Raw genomic sequence first — 19,262 nt, 5'->3', positions numbered from 1 at the left:
ATCAATACCATGTGATACTGGCACAAAGACGGAATAGGGACCAATAAAATAGAACTGAGAGTCTAGAAATAAACTCATATATTATGCCTAACTGACTTTTGACAAGAGTGCCAAGACCATTCATCTGGGGAGGAGAGAATATCTCTTTAACAAATGGTACTGAGACAAATAAATATCCAACATGCAAAAAAAAAAAAAAAATGAAGTTGGACCTCTACCTCACATCATATACATATATTAACTCCAAATGGATGAGAGAACTAAATATGAGCTAAAACTATAAAACTCTTGAAAGTTTTTGTGACCTTGAATTAGGCAATGGTTTCTTAGATATGACTCTTAAAACACAAACCAAAGAAAAAACAGACATATTGGACTCCCCCCCAAAAAACCCCAAAACAAAAAAACTTGTACTTTAAAAGATTCTATCAAGAAAGTGAATAGAGAACTTATAGGAGAAAATATTCGCAAATCATATATTTGATAAGGGCCTAGTATCCGGAATGTATAAAGAACTCCTACAACTCAGTAACAAAAAGACAAATAATCCAATTAAAAATGGGCGAAGGACTTAAATAGACATTTCTCCAAAGAAGATATTCAAGTAGCCAAGAAGCACATGAAAAGATGTTAAACGTCATTAGTCACTAGGAAAATGCAAATCAAAACTACAGTGAGGTGCCACTTCACACCCACTAGACATGGCTATAATTTTTTAGAAAAAGGAAAATAATACGCACTGGTGAGGATGTAGAGAAACTGGATCCCTTGTACATTGCTGGTAGGAATGTGAAATTGTACAGATCCTTGGCGAACAGTTTGGTAGTTTTTCAACAAGTTAAACTTAGAGTTAACATATACCCCAGCAATTCTACTCCTAGGGATATACCCAAGAGAATTAAAAAGATATGTTCACACAAAAATTTGTATACAAATGTTCACAGAAGCATTATTCATAAAAGCCAAAATGTGGAAACGACCCAGATGTCCATCAATGGATGGATGAAAAAAATGCAGCATATATCCATACAATGGAATATTATTCAGCTACAAAAAAGAACAAAGTACTGATACATGCTACAACTGGATGAATTTTAAGAACAGTATACTAAGTGAAAGAAGCCAAACACAAAAGGCCACATATTGTATGATTCTATTTATACAAAATGTCCTAAACAGGCAAATCCATAGAGACATAGAGTAGATTAGTGGTTTTTGGGCTGGCAGGGGTGAGAGGTTACTGTTAATGGGTATGAGCCTTCTTTCTGGGATGACAAAAACGTTCTGGAATTAGACAGTTGTGATGATTCTACGGCCTTGTGAACATACTAAAAACCACTGCAGTGGCTTTACCCTTTAAAAGGGTAAATTTCATTGTATGTGAATTATATCTCAATAAAAAAAAGAAAAGAATCTTCAACTCCCTACTGATTTGAGTATTGACCGCTGTAGCGGACCTATTACTACTAGTGGGAATATTCTCAACTCTCAGGTATGCTGAGGTGGAAGGTTAGGCACATTTACACATACTGATAATCCCTTCAAGCATAAGATTCATATAACATAAAATATTTCAACAACTTCCTCACAAGTAATGCAAAAAAATTTCATTTATACATGTAAAATTGCTCTCATCCAACTTCAGAATTCACTGTTTTTAAAAGAATACAGTACAAACTATGTAAAAAAAATCTTGGACAGATATAATTTATTACTAATCAGTTATGTATTTTGGAAAATTTTTCATACACTCATGCTTTCATCCCACCAAATATTTATTGAGCACTTACTATGTGCAAAGCACTCTACTAGGTACCAGAGATACAGTGGCAAGTGACACAGTTAAATGTCCCTGCGGCTGTGGAGCTGACGTTCTAGAGGAGTCAGATCAACCACCAACAAAGGAACAAGAAATTATCAGAGAGTGAATGGCGACCTTGAAGAAAATAAAATGGAGCAACTCAGTTCAGGGCCCGAGGGAGCATTACCACACAGGATGTCCCCACACTTGGGTCCTATCTGGGCACAACAGGAGCCAACTTGAAAAGACCAAAAGAAACAGCATCACTGTTCCTCCCCTGGGGAGTATGAGCACGTTCTGTCTCTGAAACACACACAAATGAACTTTGGGTATGTGACCTCCAAATCAGCCTTCCAAACACAAGTGGGTGAATAACACGCAACAACACAGTCTTTTAATTTTATTATTTATTTATTTTAATACAAAGCTTTGGCATTAGCAATTTTATGAAAAAATAAAATGTACTAAAAATAAATGCTTGTGTGGCATGATTGGTAAATGATGCACAAAAATAGGTTCTTTTTTCCTTCAAGGCAATCAGTCAGAAAGCATTCTTTTCCTTCTTCAAAACCATTCTACCCTATGGAATAGAAGGAAAAAAGAGAGGTCAAGAATTAGTTAACGGGGTAGTTGTCAATGTTTTAAAATAACAGAGAAAGTAAGCCTAACTGAATGGTGGCCTGGGGTTGTCCCCAAGTATTTCCCAGACCAATTTGGTAAAGCCAGTAAGTCACTAGCATTTTCCTGAACTCAGCAGCTGTAGATCTGAGGTCAAGCGGCTCAGTCACTTAAAAGTGTGTTAGTACTTCCAAAAGGAAGGCAGGGAAAAGTACAGGCTAACAGCATTTTGTTTAAAAATGCAGGGACAACTGTCGTACAATTTACAACTTTTCCTGGTTTGAACACATGTTCTAAATGCTGAGTGCCCTGAAATCTGTAGCTGCTGTCTTTACAATATGCTCCTGCTTTGTACCTCAAACAAACATGTCATTACTTATTTTGAAGTAATATTTGAGGAGTACAGACTCCCAGAGACGTAAGGCTTTCTTACAGGAATTCTCCAGATTTTACGTGCGTGCGTGTGTGTATGTGTGTGTGTGTGTCCCTAAATCAGGTGCCTGAAGGTACCTGACATCTTTGGAAGTTTCCTGCATTACCCTCAGGCTAATGCTGCCCCCTCCGCAGCCTGGCACTGTGGGACTGACCTAGTTCCTGAACCCTTATAGAGTCTGGTTCATTTCTATGGTTCCCACATCATATCTTCAATTCTGCTCTCTTTTTTCCCGGTAGAATTCCAGATCCATACTTCAAACCTCTTAATCTTTGGTCAACACACAACTCTCCAGCATCTCCTGTTTTATCTCCTCCCTATCGTCCTGACTTTCTCCTTCAGCTCTGTATTTTCACCTAACCTACCTTCTTGCTTCCAGTCTCTACCATGAAAGCAACTTCTCAGCCATCAGCAATTTTCTTTTTGCTGAAAAGCCTTAGATATCACCTGCTGGTTACAAAAAAACCAGTCCAAATTCTGTAGTCTGCCTACCGTCGTCACCAGCTACAGCAGACACGTCAAACCACACAACTCCCTGAACCTGCTCTGCTTTTTCTCACCTTGTGCTTTAATTATGCCTGGCCTGGTTTCTAAGTCACTCCCTCCAGGAAGCCTTTTTCAACTCCCTCAGGGCAAAAGCAGCAGTTCCCCTGTGTCTGTGTGATACTCCAGTCATCTTGTGCTGGATCCGCAGGCACTCCCTGGCTCTTCCGTCACTTCAACCAGCACCGCAGTGCAGGGCACTGAGCAGTGCAGCCCCCTTCCCTTTCCCCAGGGCTCCTGCAGGGCAAGGCCTGGTGCCTCAAACACTGGGGGGATGGTGCCTAATGAATGAAAGGCTGGGTGTGAAGGCCATTCACAGAAACTGCAAACAGGGCTCTACACTTGTTTATTGTAGTTCATATTTAAGATAACACATCGTTTTTATAACATTTCCTCTGAAAAACTGCAAACAGGACTTTTAATGGGCAAATAAAGATTTTTAAGCCTACTTTTTTTGCTGCCTAAGAAATTATAAACTATGCAGCCAAACATTAAAGGCACTTCTGAAAAATGAAAGATTGACTGCTGTCAAAGACAGAAGTCCAGTCAAAGCTTCTGCTGCTGTAATCTTCTTTTTGTCACCATGTTTTTAGAAAACCAAATTTATCTTTTTCAACCACATTATTTGGAGCCCTTAAATGGCTCACCGGAGTAGTCAAAGACAAGCAGTGTAAAGGAAAGAGCTGGAACCAGAAATACAGGGCTTGAATCCCATGCCCTTATTCCTATGGCATTTCTTGGGGGTCACTCAGCCCCTCTGGGCCTCAGGGTACTCCTCTGTGTATGTATGTATGTATGTATATATCTATATCTATATCTATATCTATATCTATATCTATATATATATCTATCTATATATATCTATATATATATATATATCTCAGGCTCAGAGTGGCTAAAAGAACTAAATACTAAGACAAAGAAGAGTATTCATGATCAAACTGGGGGCAAATCTTTGCTGGTATTGCTACAAAAAAGGCTGTCTCAGGAAAATAAACAATCAGAGATGTGTGCTAGTGTGAGCAAAAGTTTTTAGGTTGAAAACTAAAAATTCAAAATTCTTTAGATCAGTGTTTCTCAAACTGCAGGCTGTAACCTATTAATGGATCATAAAATCAATGCAGGAGTTCATGACCAACATTAACAACAATACAATAAAAAAGCACAGAGAAGAACAGATCAGAGAATACTGATGTAGTAAGGAAAATGTCTGTGGAACTTCTGTTTCAGTTATACATGTGGGAGCACTGGGTAAAAATATAAAATGTATTGCTTACAGTAGGAGATGGTAAAAAAAATAGTTTTAAAAACATTGCTTTTGGGCTTCCCTGGTGGCACAGTGGTTAAGAATCCACCTGCCAATGCAGGAGGGGACATGGGTTCAAGCCCTGGTCTGGGAAGATCCCACATGCAGCGGAGCAACTAAGCCCGTATGCCACAACTACTGAGCATGCGCTCTAGAGCCTGTGAGCCACAAATACTGAAGCCCGTGCACCTAGAGCCCGTGCTCCACAACAAGAGAAGCCACGGCAGTGAGAAGCCCACACACCGCAACGAAGAGTAGCCCCCACTCACCACAACTAGAGAAAGCTGGCACGCAGCAACAAAGACCCAACTCAGCCAAAAATAAATAAATAAGTTAAAAACAAACAAACAAACAAAACATTGCTTTTGACCCTGAAGGTTCTAAAGGAGGCAGCCAGCAGAGACCCCAACCCCTCTCCTTGGGCTCTGATCTCTCCCAGGAAGGGACCATTTAGGACAGACAATTCAAGAGGAACTCTGAGAACTAGGAGTCTTAGGACTTCTACCTGACTCAGGATCTGCCTCCAAACAGCTTCAGCCTTGTCACTTCTGTCTGAATACGCAGGTCCCAGCAAGCTCATTAGCTTTCAACACAGCCCATGTCAGGGATGGACAATTCTGACTGGCAGGAAGTTCTTTCTTACATGAAATGGAAATCTACCTCCCTGTAGATATCTCCAGAGCTACACAGTAAGTATCACCCTCTGTATGCACTGGTTAGTCACCACAGGACCATTATGAGTATTAAATGGGGCAAGGTGGGTAGTAACAGAGCCCAAAACAAGAGTAAGTTCTCGGTAGGCACACAATAAACAGTAGCTGTTCTCATCTTTGGCAGTCCTCCAAATACCTGGGGACACCTCTTACATCACCCCAGTCTCCTCTAAGGTAAGCATCCCTAAGATAGAAATGTTAAGTTTTCAGACTCTTTCATCCTGAAATATGTCAACGTTCCTCTTAAAGAGTCCGAGCAAAACAATTCAGAAATATTGATTAGAGAGTAAAATAGAAACATCAGTTCCTTTGACCTGGCTTGTAAATTTCTACCACTAACCTCAGAGGAGGACAGCTGAAGAGGAGCACTGGTGGGGACAACTGAGGCCCAACGACCTGCCGCAGAGCTAGGGCTTCCTGGTCTTCAGTTATGCTACAGGATTTCCTATTTGTTCCAGTTATTTCATCAAGTTAACCACATCAGATTCATCTCCTCCTCCTGCGACTGTTCTGAACCTTGAATGCCTAGGCTCCAATCCTCTGCAAATCTCAGAACGTGATTTCTATGCATCAGAATCCAGGAACTAAGAAAGGGCTCTAGAGAATACCAAGCTGAACCTCCCATTTGACTCAAAATCTCTCCTACATCATCCACATATCTTATAACTTGTTCCTCAAATAAAAACAAATATTATTTTTCAAATAAATATTTACTTTTTTTATGTTGAGGGAAAAATGGATTTATAGAAACGTAAGCTGGTAAATGCTGGGATTTAACAAGGTTTACCTGAATAATGAAGTGGAGCAGAAAACCTCCTTTGGAGCTGCAGTTCAATAACGTTGCTTACTTAGGTACAGCAAGTGTTCGGGAAGCTAATATGTACAAATATATTTAACTTACATTTATTTGCCTCTTTGACTGCTATCCTGTTTAAATTTGCAAAGTCTCAAAATTCACTAGATTTGTTTGTAGTCATGGTTGAGTACTTACATAAATAGTATTTCATCACGATAGAAGGGGGCGACCCCAGATACGTGGACTTTTCATGGATCTCTGAGTTAGGCCCTGAGTGAACACGCAGAGCGTAGTGAGGGAGGCGGAGTGCTTTCACCCCTAGTGGAGCAGCAACCCATGGAGGCCTGGACCTGCCTGGGTTCCGCAGCCCTGCCTTTATGTATGGCCAGTACTGCTTCATCTTGCCCACAGGGTTTCACCAGGGACTAGACTGGGTCAAGGTCTTATTGACATCACAATACAATCAGTACACTGTCAGAAAAGTAAACTAAAGTAAAAAGTAAACTATAACAGTAGGTAGAAAGCATAAGGTGGAATTTACTACTAATTTCCAGACAAATCATTAAAATGTGAAACGATAGAATCTATTTATACAGAAGACTATCTTACAAATGGACGAGGTTACCCAGAAAATTGAAACACAGCAATTAAATTGAAAAGGCAATCTCACTTTGATTGTAATTTTTTGGTAAAAGTGAAAAGGTAAGATAGATTTCAAAGATGTCATTAATGAAGAATAATTATAAATTTATTTGCTAAAATAAACTTTTCTCTGGAATTAAAATCACACAAGAATTTTTCATCAACATTTTTGGGAAACAGACATTGAGTAAGAGTGGCTATCTTTTTTTTTTTTTTTTTTTTTTTTGGCTGCACTGCACGGCTTGTGGGATCTTAGTTCCCAGACCAAGGATCGAACCCAAGACCCTGGCAGTGGAAGTGTAGAGTGCTAACCATTGGACCACCAGGGATTTCCCGGCTATTATCTTTTTTTAATCCCCTACAATTAAAAGGGTCTTTCAAAAAATTAAGTAATTACAGTTACAAAAAAATCAACACATAAAAGCACAACAGGAGAGCAAAACATCACCCAAAATTGTACTAAATTAAGATAATCACCATTAATATTTTGGTGACCATCCTTTCATGCATCCATATGTGTGTGTACACACACACACACACACTCTCTCTCTCTCTCTCTCTCATTTCTCTCTCTAAATGGAATCATGGAAATTGTCCTTCAGAGTGGTTTTGACTGAAGGCACAGAAATAATAGTCAAATGAACAATTGCAGTATCAACCCTCTACAAAGGCTAATGGGAGAAGGGATGGACTAAGACATGGATCTAAGATCTATGACTTAGATTCTGAGTCATGCAGGCATTTATGAGCGGAACTCTAACTTCAACAGGTAACATGTCTATTGAGCATATTCTCTAAAATATCTGATACATGAACTGAGCACCTGGCTGATTCTGAGTGGCAGTAAGGTGACTACTAAATTACTTAATAATTCTCTAAAAGTGCCCAGTGTGCAGCTACTTGCTGTGATTGGTTTTCACTGTTTTGTGAAATTTTAAAGAAGTGGGCTTACATTATCATCTAGTTTGATGGGCTGGTATGGGAGTAAGCAAAAGAGGTGGCTGCAGGTGAAATAAATATTTCCCTCCAAACTGAGGTTTGAATCACAGGTACTCATGAGCTCTTATGATTCGGTATTCTACTTCATGGAAGAAAATTAAATTCATTTGCCAAAGGATAAAGGCAGATGGCCATCTTATTCATAGAACTCTGAAAGAATTGCAGAGGAATTGTTTTGGCTAACATTTATTGAGCACTTATTATGTACGAGGCACTGTGCTAAGCACTTTATATGCTAATTCTCACAACAACCCTATGATGTACTCCTACTTCTTGTTTTATGGATGACTAAAATGAGCTTCAGATAAATATAACTGCCTAGGTCTCACAAGAAAAATATGGAGGAGCAGGGAGTCAAGTCCAGGTATGCCTGACTCCAGAATCTGGGCAATTAACATTGTGCTATGTTGAAGTAAAACTGCATCAGGTGGGCCCAACAGAAGCAGGTAGCTGTTGACCTGCTGGATGAGGCCGAGACTACTTATCTGAAGGTTGAAGAATGCCAACTGACATGACATCCTCCCAATATATAATATGTCAAGGATGCCAAAGGGTACTTCTTACAAGTATCTAGCCAAAAGATCAGGTTAGAGATAATAAAATCATGTCATTGGAAGTGGAGGTTACTTGCCCATTGTTTCTACAGTTGGACTGAGTATTTAGTTAAATCAATTAAATGAGCTTGGTTGGTTTTTATCAATCAATTAAAATGCCAGGACATAACTGAATATAGGGAGCACAGGAATTCTACCAATTCAGGTTCAAATTTGGGCAGTGTCCCAGGGATGCTTTCATCTTGAATTAGTTTTCATGAATACTCCTTAAAAGAAAGGACTGAATAATATCCTACAGTAAATGCCAAAAATTTAAAGCAAAACAAATAAAGCCAATAAAACCTTTTCTTTATCTTACCCCCATGGAAAGCTACTCTTGGAAAACCATTGGATCAAAATGGACCTCAACTGTTACCCAGCCCAATTTTCCATCCTCTGAAAAACCTTTTACCGACAACAGCCTTGACAAGTAACACCCAGCTTCCTTCCACCTGCATTCTTAGTCCTGAGCACTCCCTACCCCGACGGCAAACCATCTCACTGGTAAGTAGCCTTGCTGACAGATGTTCTTCTTTTTACCAAGGTGAAATTTTGCCTTCCTGTAACCTACCCTTTGGTCCTCATTTTGTCCTATGGAAATACAGTTTATGCTTATTTTCTTTTTCTCCTGACAGTCTTTCTAATATTTGGAAGTCACAGGTCTTTCTGATTGCTTCTTTCTCACAGGTTAAACAACCATGTTCCTTTGACCATAGGCCAGGGTGCCAGTACTCCACCAAAAGCTAAGTAGATAAGACTCCAGGTAAAGTCTGATGAGCACACAGCAAAGTGGGGCTAATCCTGTCTATGATTAGGACATGGGCATCCTCCACATACTACGACTGTATTGGTTCCCTTGGCATTTGTTCCATCGTTGATTTATTCTAAGCTTGTGGCTAATGAAAGCCCTGAGATCTTTTCTAAAGTGAGTAGTTGTTGCTGAGCAAGGTGAACTCCCAATCAGTGTTACTGTTCATGAAATAAACTATTTTGCTAGGTATGATCCCATCAGGATCAGTATGAAATTGGTAGAAGGCAATTCTCATGATCTTTATGAAAATTACATATTTTCTTGGGATCATCTGGCACATGCAATCCAAGAAACAATTGGTTACTTACTCATTAGCATTCAAGCTAGCTGTGGCTCTGATGATCATGTAGCAGAGTGTGAGAGCACTGAGGAGGCCAAAACTGGCAATAATAAACCATTCTTCTGTTGACAAAGGAAAGGGAGGAAATCACTCTGGGGAGAAGGCTTATGTCAAATCGATGTCAACATTTCCCTCAAATGCAACGAAGCAGACGTCAACGGAGGTGTAAGCCAAGACTGGCCCAAGGAAGTGAAGCAGGAGGAGGTTTGCCAGAGAGCTACTAAGTGGAGAAGGTTAGTGGAAGTAGTGGTGAAAGCTGCAAGGGAGAAAGGAAAGCATGGCCCAAACATTTCTTCCAGTTAAAGTCCTGAGGTTTGTGAGAAGTGTGGCCACCAAAAAGTATGTAGTAAAAAGATGTTTATAAAATCGCACATGGACATAGGTTTTAAAAATCGTTAATTTAAATGACAGTAAAGTGGACTAGCCATACTTATAACCTTTCTTTCTTCATTTTGTCACTTCTGCATGGCTGTGTCCCTCATTCTTAAAGAAGGCTTAGAAATATGGAGCAGTGGTTCCCAAAGATCTCGTGGGTACTCCAAGCAGTCTGCAGGCTGGCCTTCCATGGCATTCACATCTATATTCTTTTCGCTTATGAGTGGGTTTACTTATAGTCTTTATTTTAAAAGGACATCTTACTGGTGTCTCCTGCAAAGAAGAGAACTACCCTTCACAACCCCACCGCTGGGAAGCGGTACTGGCTGTTCTGGCTTTATTAAACAGAAGTAGAAAGGGTAGGTTATTCACAAGGTAGGTTATTTCAACTCTTGGCTCATCCAAGAGTTGAAAACCTCTGGTACACAGAACTCTAAAGGTTTTTATCTAGTTTCTCTCTAGATCCAGGAAATAGGTTAATATTTTCCCTTAAGTTTTCAAACTCTGTACCATCAAGGTAACATTCCAAAAACAGTACTTACTGAGAACCACAAAAATAACCTGAGAACCAATCTGACTTCCTAAAAAGTCTTAACTATACTTCCTAAAATATACACAAACTAGGGCTGGTTTAACAAAGTGTTACACAGTACAGTTGCCTATACATCTGCAATAATGCAGAGAAGAAATTTATACTTGGAATGCCAAATGTTTATATGTGAAAGCTGTGTATAACATGGGCGTTTCTTAATCTGGTTTCCACGAATCCTACATCTATGCAAAACTATGTGTGCCTAGGAATTTTTCTAGAAAAAGGTTATTACACTTTCACTGAATTTTAAAGGTTGTGATCTTCAAAAGGTTAAGAAGAACTGTTCTTCAGGATTCCAGGATGCTGAGTTGTTCTATGAGCATTTCTCTGCCCACCTTGGTTTATATTATTAAAATGCACAGCAAACTCTTTCATTTTAGATAACAGTGCAGCCACGGCTTCTTGGAATACAAATTCCTCATCAATAGAGTGAATTTACAAGGTTTTTATTTAAGTCAAAATAAACATTTAAGAACCCATGCAAGATCCACCATTTTTACCCACATATATTTTAAGTTAGAAAAAATATATACTGGCATTTAAAAAAATTAAGAGATGGCTGATAATCAATTTCAAGAAGCTTAACATAGCATTCTTTATTTTTTTCTTCTTAGACTTTTATACATGATAAGCAGACTAACTTTTAGAACTTCAATTATGTCTATGTTTCCAATTTTGAATATAGCATCCATACATGCATGGCATTTCAGTTATAAAAATCAGTAACCAAAAAGAAGTAAACACTGTCGTAATAATACCCGATGGGCCCAGAGGTATTTTAGCACCGACCTACTGCAGCTGGGGTCTCGGTCACCTCTGTCCTCCCCAGTGTGTAGTTAGCACAGTGCCTTGCAAACAGTGGATGCTGGTTGAATGCACTGTAGTTACTATGGCACTACAGAGCTTTGATGTTAAAGTAGAGGTAGCTTTGGTCTAATTTAACCACATGAGTTTCATTTATTAACATGTACAAATTCTGCTAAAGGTGATTAATTTGATACATGAAGTAATATTTTTATCATCAAAACGTAAGATTTTGAAAGGATATTTCTATATGAAATATAATGGGATCAGTACTTTATGTCGTAGTAGGTGCTCAATAAATGTTGATCAATGCAGGACCTACCAAAAACTCATTAGTAAACAGACAACCTTTGTCTCCTTTATTATTACTAGATCAATTTTTAAAAATCTAGCCCATAAAACCTAGATGTCAAAGCAGGACAACATGAAATGCTGTTAAAACAAACCATTGGTGAATGGTAAGAAATCAGTCAAATTGTATCAAAGAATAGTTTTACTTATTTTATAACTGAATGAAGTCTCCTTGAGTTTAGGCAAATGAGAAAATAAAACTTGGGAAATCATTTTCTAACAATTTTTGGTTAGTTCAGATCATGTATACTTCAACTGAATAGACCACACAAGTCTTACTGTTTAAGGGAAAACTCTTTCTAACAGCTTTATCCATTTTACTGACTCCCAGAGTTGAGAGGAGTCCCATTAGGGTTAGGGCTTGAAGCTATAGGTAAGCAACAGCATATACTGAAAAAGGCAGCACCAGAGTGGTGACGAGGAAGATGGGGTGAAAGGTTGTTAGATGAAAATAACACATGAAGAATGGATTGAACACAGCCGGCTTGTTACGGGGTGGATGTCCACGAGGCCCACTTGCACGCCTGCCAGCCCACTCACACTTTGGCCATCAAAACACTCAGCATTTGTTTGTCTTCTCGTCAACAGTTCAACAATCATGACGTTCATAATTAGCCCAGAGCATTGTTTAAAAGTAGATTACCTTTCGGGTCTTCTCACACTTCTTGTACAATTATACCAAAGAGGTAAGTGCTAAGACACCAAATTTCATCAAAGTGTAAAATAAAGTGAGCAGCAGCTGGCCATCTCAACTGTTCCTAAAGTTGTGAATTTTTAGGTTCAAATTCTGGATTAGTTTTTTACTAGGTAGCCTGCAGCCTAGGTACCAGAGACCACTGGTGCTCACAGTTACACGACACACCTGAGATGCTGCTGACGTCCTACCTTACATCCCTGTCTGCAATGCAATCGTTTCAAATCAGGCTGATAAACAGCTATTAAGACAGACCTCTGATCAACGACTCATCAAATGGCAACTATCCCTATTAACTGCACACAAGTACACAAGCTTCTTATTATAAAGGAAGTTTCGTTATTCCAAATACCTGTTTTAACAAAAGTAACCATTACTTTCTCAGTTACAGACTAAGTCACTGGCCCTGGTGACTGCCTCAACTCTCCACCACATGTCAAATACCAGCAGCAAATCTGTCCTGTGCCCTGGGCACAGGGCCCACTTACTTGTTACTGCGATGTTGATCTCTCCTGTTCTAGGAGTGAGATCCCCATCCTGAGGAAGAGGCGAGATCCCCGAAGTTCGAAGTGGCTCGAGGCCAAGGGAGTTGTCACTGGCGAGGTCACCTAGGGCTGATCTTCGGTTAACTGCTTGGGTTCTGGTGAGCCTTTCCATATCAAATGCTACGTTATCAGTACATGGCAAATTTGGCTGCAAAATATTTCCAGATTAAAAGTACTTGTAAGATTAACAAATCATTTTATACAATTCTAAATGTTTGACATCCTGTTGCACTTTACCAAGTTTTTTCCAGGTGATTTCCTCTCATTTCTCTCCCCATCTACACCTCCCACTCTCATCCAAGAATTTTTATTCAAAAGAAACAGATGATTTCTTCCCCAAAATGGTACTAAGGAAAGCCAAAATCCATTGCACAACTGAGAAAATTGAATACTTCATCTTTATAAAGTGACAACCTTTTGTGGACATGGCTCACAGGCAGAGGGATTCATTATTATAAAGCTGACAAACAGTGTAGTGTATCACTTTGGCTTGTATGTTAATACAGGTGACATAAAATATCCTTTCACCCTATTAACTTCTCTGTAATACCCCCATCTATCTGCTAGTCAGTTTTTAAATATCTTCTATCTTTAAACATAAGTAAAGCATACAACCAAGAGCAGATCAACGTTGAAAAACTTTTGAACTCTAAGAAAACTATGTTTCAAAACCTAAGCATTGGGACTTCCCTGGGGGTGCCGTGGTTAAGACTCTGCGCTCCCAATGCAGGGGGCCTGGGTTCAATCCCTGGTCAGGGAACTAGATCCCACATGCATGTCGCAACTAAGAGTTCGCATGCCACAACTAAGGAGCCCGCCTGCCACAGTTAAGACCCAGTGCAACCAAAAAACAAAAATAAAAACAAAAAAACCCTAAGCATCTAATGCTGAAGAAGAGGTACAGAGCTGCTGTGGGGTCAAAGCCTACCAACTAAAAAGTGGATATGAAAGGCCAGGGATGCTGCTAGACAGTCTCAAGGATGGCCCTCACCAGAAGGAATTACCTAGGCCAGTGTCAGTGGTGAAGAGGTGAAGAAACTACAACATCACTGATGTGATCTCTGGAGATGGAGGATAAATGGGGCATCACTACCTAACTAGATTACATCTAAACTGTCACCTGATAATATATTTCAAATAGGACTACTTAGATCTGTAAAGCTAAAACAAGGAATTCATCTGTTGGGTCAAAATAAACTTTCTTCTCTATATGGAGATTATTCATTCACTCTTTTTTGAGACCAGAAAGTATTTCACTTTCCTCCAAAAAGCAATAATCCTGGACATACACTTCTCTTAAGGAAGGAACTGCAGGAAGTCTCCAAGGTCCTCAGTTAGTCAGTGCTGACTCTCCTGGCCAGGGCTGAAGTGCCCTATGTGGCTGGCACCCAACCAAAACCCCTGCCCAGCTGTCAACGGTCTGCCCAGGGCTGGCACTGCCCACCTTCACTGACTGCAATTACCAACGCCCAGGAGAGCAAAGCCAAATTCAAGAGGAAGGAACATAAGTGATGACATAGTTTTATATCATGCTGAATGCAGAAAAAATTACTACTGGACCAGAGTTAAAAGTCTACATTCTATTCCTTAAAAAAAAAAATTGGAATAGAGGAAAATCACGTCCTTCTCTCTACCTCAGTTCTTCATCACACACCCACCACCCAACAGAAGCAGGCTGTAAAGTGGACTAGCACAGTTCTTTATCTGCTCTTCCAGAAGTTCCCTGAGGTGGGCTGGACTTTAAGTAATGTGGGAAAAAAGGCAGTGTTGGACTAACAGGGTTATCTGGCAGAGAAAGCCAGTGTTTTCTTGTGAGACTTTTAACCATCCACTTGTGCTACGTTATGTTATACTTAGAGATAACACTACACAAAAGTATTAATAAAATAGGAAACATACCACAATTCCCAGGGCCTTCAAAATATTAAGTTTGCACATAGGACAGGTACAATGTTCACTAAGCCAGGGATCCACGCAGGATTTGTGGAAAACATGCCTATAAAAAAAATGGAGAATTATATCACAAATTATATACTAAAAAACTCCTAGGCCAAAATGTAAAGAAATGGAATTTTTAGTTAGTCTGTTTGGTACCAAGAGACAAATATTGGGGATGTATTAAAACTGAGCTGGCAGAAAATCTCCTGAATCCAATCTTGTATGTTGATAGCACTGTATAATGAGAACTGATACGTAGTATTTGGCTGTTTGGTGTTTTCACTCCACCAAATTCCAAAAAAGATTTGAGGAAAAGTAGGAAATTTATTTACAATGAAGATAATGAATTATACATTATAAATCAGTTGTTTTCAATAATACCTAAAGTAGAAATAGACTTTCAAGAAAATATTAACCAGAAGTTAAATGAAGAGTTCTCTATATAATTAGTTTCATGGACCTCTGTTTAAATGTCATTTAAAATATTATTTAAAAAGACTTCTAAGCAACCCAGGTTAAATGTTTGTAAAGTTACAAACATTGGGTGGTTGGAAATATTTTTAGGGATGCTCTGTGCTTAAGGATCAGATAACATTTAGTAGCAGTTTAAAGCTGAAATGTTGAAGGGAGAGAGAGGATGGGTGATTTTCTCTCTTATTCCAGAGAGTAGAAAGTCACATCCTTGTGACTGGAAATAAATCATGGACGGTTTTGCAGTCTTGAAAAAGATGCCTGTGTCCTTTGGAAAGGAGAAAAGATTGTGAGGGAGCTGTTGACATCATTTCTCAAGCTCAAGTACCTCTCCGTGGTAGCTCTGAGAACCTGAAATGAGGCCACACGGAAGCCCCAGAGTCCTGGCCAAGCAGGGGCAGGGGCAGGTTCCAGGACAGATGTTCCGGGCACTTTTGGAAGCACTATAATCAGAGTCTTCGGATAAGATAGAATAAATTTTGAGAAAGGTATCAAATTGAACCATGGTATGCCTTTTAAACTTTGTTAATTTGTAATTTATATATAGCTTATAAGCAGTTATATACACCTGTTTTAAAATGCAGTTTTGATTTTTAAAAGTAGGAGATCTAGAAAACTCACTTTTTAAATTGGGATTTGGAAGAAACATTCATGCTTACAGCTTCAACCCAAACAACCTAACATCACTTGGTAGCCTGTACCCATTTCTTTGGGGTAAGAATAAAAATCTTGACAACTAAATATATTAATCCAGTCTGAAACTTACAGATATTGCAATGAACCAGAACCTCATCATCCTTGAAGGCTTTTATTTAAACCTGAAGGTTTTTACTTAAGAGGTGAAAGTCATCAAACCATAGGCAAGACCTAAATTCATTCAGTATACACAATGCACTGTCACGTCTGCTTCCTGTTCCTTGCATCCAAGTATGAGTGTACTCCAAAAGGGAGATGAAGGCTCCTTACCACAGGGCTCCACCGAGGGTGTGTTCTCAGAGTTGGGGTTTACTCCCCAGCAGCTGTGAACTGTGCCAGTGCTGGCTGTGGCCTAACAAAGACTAGAACAAGACCTCTAGCCCTTTTTGAAGATACATACCCTTTAGGTCTGACATAAATGACAGATCCTCCCCCTTGCAAGGGTGCATCTGCTTAATATCTGGCGTACTTTTTGGAAGGCCTATGGAGCACTGAGGGTTGTGGACTTCTCTTATGTTGGGGTTCTTAATTGTTTCCTTGTAGGTTTGCTGATCTAAAAGAAAGTATCTGGCCCCCTGCTGTGGGGCACTGTAATGAAGGAAAACAAAGACTAACTGGTTTTCTAGGGACAAGAAAGAAAGCCTCCCCTCCTTAGCTAACTCAAAATCACCAAGAAATATTTTCTTTCATAAAAAAATAACTTTTCCTTTTGACTACCTGTTTACCCCATGGCTTTCCTACCCGCTGTCCCCACCCCAGCCAGTGATCCGTCCCTCCCTCCCTCCCACACTCCCTCCTCCGTCTGTGCTGTCTTTCCAGGTTCCCAACAGTCCAGCTCTGCACCTGGCCCTGCACCTGGCCCAGAGACCATCAGTCCAATCCCCACAGCACATCTCCCTCTTCTGAAAACAAAACCCGACAACGTCTGTCTTCACCTACCGGCCCTTCTGACACAAGCCTATCACCCTGCTTCAGGTCACTGACAGAACAGTGGTGAAGAGCTGCCCTGCACTCGCTGCTTCTTTCCTTTGTCACCCATTCTTGTGACCTCTTGCTTCTTTCTCCTCAGGTCTACTGCTTTACTAAACTCCACATGGCCTTCCCTTCCTCCTAGGGACAGTTCTGCTCCTACAACACTCGGAGCCTTGACAAACTGCCCTTTCTGACTCCCAGCAGTCTCATCTGAACACTGCGGGTTTGGGGCGTAGTGGGGAAGGTTGCCTGCCATCTACCTGGTGAAGCTGTTTGGAGCAGTAAGTGAAAAACTCAGAAAAGGCACCAAGGACATGCAGAGGAAAGGTGTCATTAAACATACATTCAGGCAAAGTAACATCAACATTTCACACGATATCCTGATACGTGGTCAGAACACTTGAGTGTGCCTCAGGTCCCAGCATGCCCAGCACCAGAGTGACCTCTTACAAGCTTGCAGACGTACCACAAGCATGCACAGACACCTCAGAGGGCGGCAGCCGGGGCCAGCTGGACCTTGAAAAGAAGCCCCCTTCTCACTTTTATAGAAGACTCGAATAATAAAAATGCACATAAAAGCAGAAAAGGGCCCAACATATTTAGGGCTGAGTGGTGGACGGGAATGGAAAGCAGGTGATGTGCTGAGGAACAGGGAAACGTGAAAAGGATAAGCGTGTCAGAGCTTCAACCAAAGTCCTTTATTCCTATTAGAAATACTTTGGGATACAGAATGTGAAATTTAGAGAACATAAAAGGAACCAAACCAATAATACTGAAATACGATGCTTTCCCACTCTCCCACTTCCCATGTACACCATAAGCTAGAGTGATCAGAACAACGGCTGGGGGTGGGGTGAGGAGTCTACATTGAAGGTGAGTTGTTTTCACAGTTCTGCAGCCTCTTGGTGCCGTGCAAGAACCTGGCAAATATAAAAGGATCCAGGATTATTAAAGGTCAGAGGAAAGAACTCTTTTCCCTGAACTGGGACTGGCAGCAGACACTGTTGAAACAGGCCCTCCCTCTGAGGAGGGGGCATCTGCCAGGAGCCAGATGACTGACCCATCTTAGCTCTCGAAGTGGCATCTTAGACATACGGTTATCTAAGCTGCAGAACTCTACTTCTGAGAAGTATTTTTCAGTACGCGGGCCTCTTACTGTTGTGGCCTCTCCCGTTGCGGAGCACAGGCTCCGGACGTGCAGGCTCAGCGGCCATGGCTCACGGACCCAGCCGCTCCGTGCGGCATGTGAGATCCTCCCGGACTGGGGCACGAACCCGCGTCCCCTGCATCGGCAGGCGGACTCTCAACCACTGCGCCACCAGGGAAGCCCCTGAAAAGTATTTTTAACCACTAAAAATTTTGCGGCTGACCTTTAAATAAAAGAGGCCTAAATAAAGTGCCAGTTTTCCAGTTTCTAAGATGTGTTGGCTAACATCCAAAGGATGATCAACTGTAATCAACTGCCACAAGTACAAGCTCCCAAAGCAATGCCAACTGCCATCTGTCCACAGTAAATTAACATGACAGAAGGAAAAAGTAAAGGTCATGCAACAAAAAGCCAGCAATCCATGAGAGGTTTGCTATCTACAGAAAGTCTTAGTTCAGTCTCAGGATAGGCTTGTTAAAAGGAAGGACAGGGCTTCCCTGGTGGCGCAGTGGTTGAGAGTCCGCCTGCTGATGCAGGGGACACGGGTTCGTGCCCCGGTCCGGGAAGATCCCACATGCCGCGGAGCGGCTGGGCCCGTGAGCCATGGCCGCTGAGCCTGCGCGTCCGGAGCCTGTGCTCCGCAACGGGAGAGGCCACGACGGTGAGAGGCCTGCGTACCGCAAAAAAAAAAAAAAAAAGGACAGACAAAGGCATCTGGGCTTTTCTTCTCCCCTTAGTCAGGGGAATAAGGGACAGTGAGTACAGATGCTTTCCAGAGTCTGGCTGTAAAGGGGAGAAGCTGTAGAGTGGTCCAGCTTTGGAGATGGGTTTGAAAGAGAATTATAAAAACTGGATAGAAAATGCTTGAGCATGATGAAATGCTGGTGGGTAGAGACAGAAAGAACAAAAACTGGAGGGAGCAGATAGTCAATACAGCAAGGTCCCCTAGGAAGGGAAGGTGTTGGCACACAGAGGCCTAGATTGAAAGAGCACATTAGAACCAAGGAGGCTGTCCTCTCCATCCTAACGGGAGGGAAGGCTGCAAGGGTGGGTGTGGAGGCAGGTACGCATGAAGGCTTGGG

At 40.9% G+C, this 19,262-nt stretch overlaps 1 protein-coding gene across 2 annotated transcripts in view; it reads right to left on the bottom strand.

Annotated features, from left to right (window-relative positions):
• Positions 1-2,193: 2,193 nt before the first annotated feature.
• Positions 2,194-19,262, bottom strand: part of RNF130 (ring finger protein 130) — a 101,460-nt gene continuing 84,391 nt past the window's right edge. The window contains exons 6-9 of one of the 2 annotated variants that reach the window (XM_082620225.1): positions 14,856-14,952; positions 12,900-13,104; positions 9,564-9,657; positions 2,194-2,381 (exon numbers count right to left, since the gene is read on the bottom strand). In XM_082620225.1, the coding sequence (XP_082476351.1) occupies positions 2,366-2,381; positions 9,564-9,657; positions 12,900-13,104; positions 14,856-14,952 (412 nt within the window). In that variant the 3' untranslated portion in view covers positions 2,194-2,365. The remainder of the gene's footprint in view (positions 2,382-9,563; positions 9,658-12,899; positions 13,105-14,855; positions 14,953-19,262) is intronic. The other variant, XM_082620224.1, reaches the window with a different exon arrangement.

Source organism: Mesoplodon mirus, assembly GCF_964341445.2.
Source record: "Mesoplodon mirus genome assembly, chromosome: 5".
Lineage (NCBI taxonomy): Eukaryota > Metazoa > Chordata > Mammalia > Artiodactyla > Ziphiidae > Mesoplodon > Mesoplodon mirus.
Note: the sequence above shows the minus strand (reverse complement) of the source record. Positions and strands in the feature narration are given on the sequence as shown.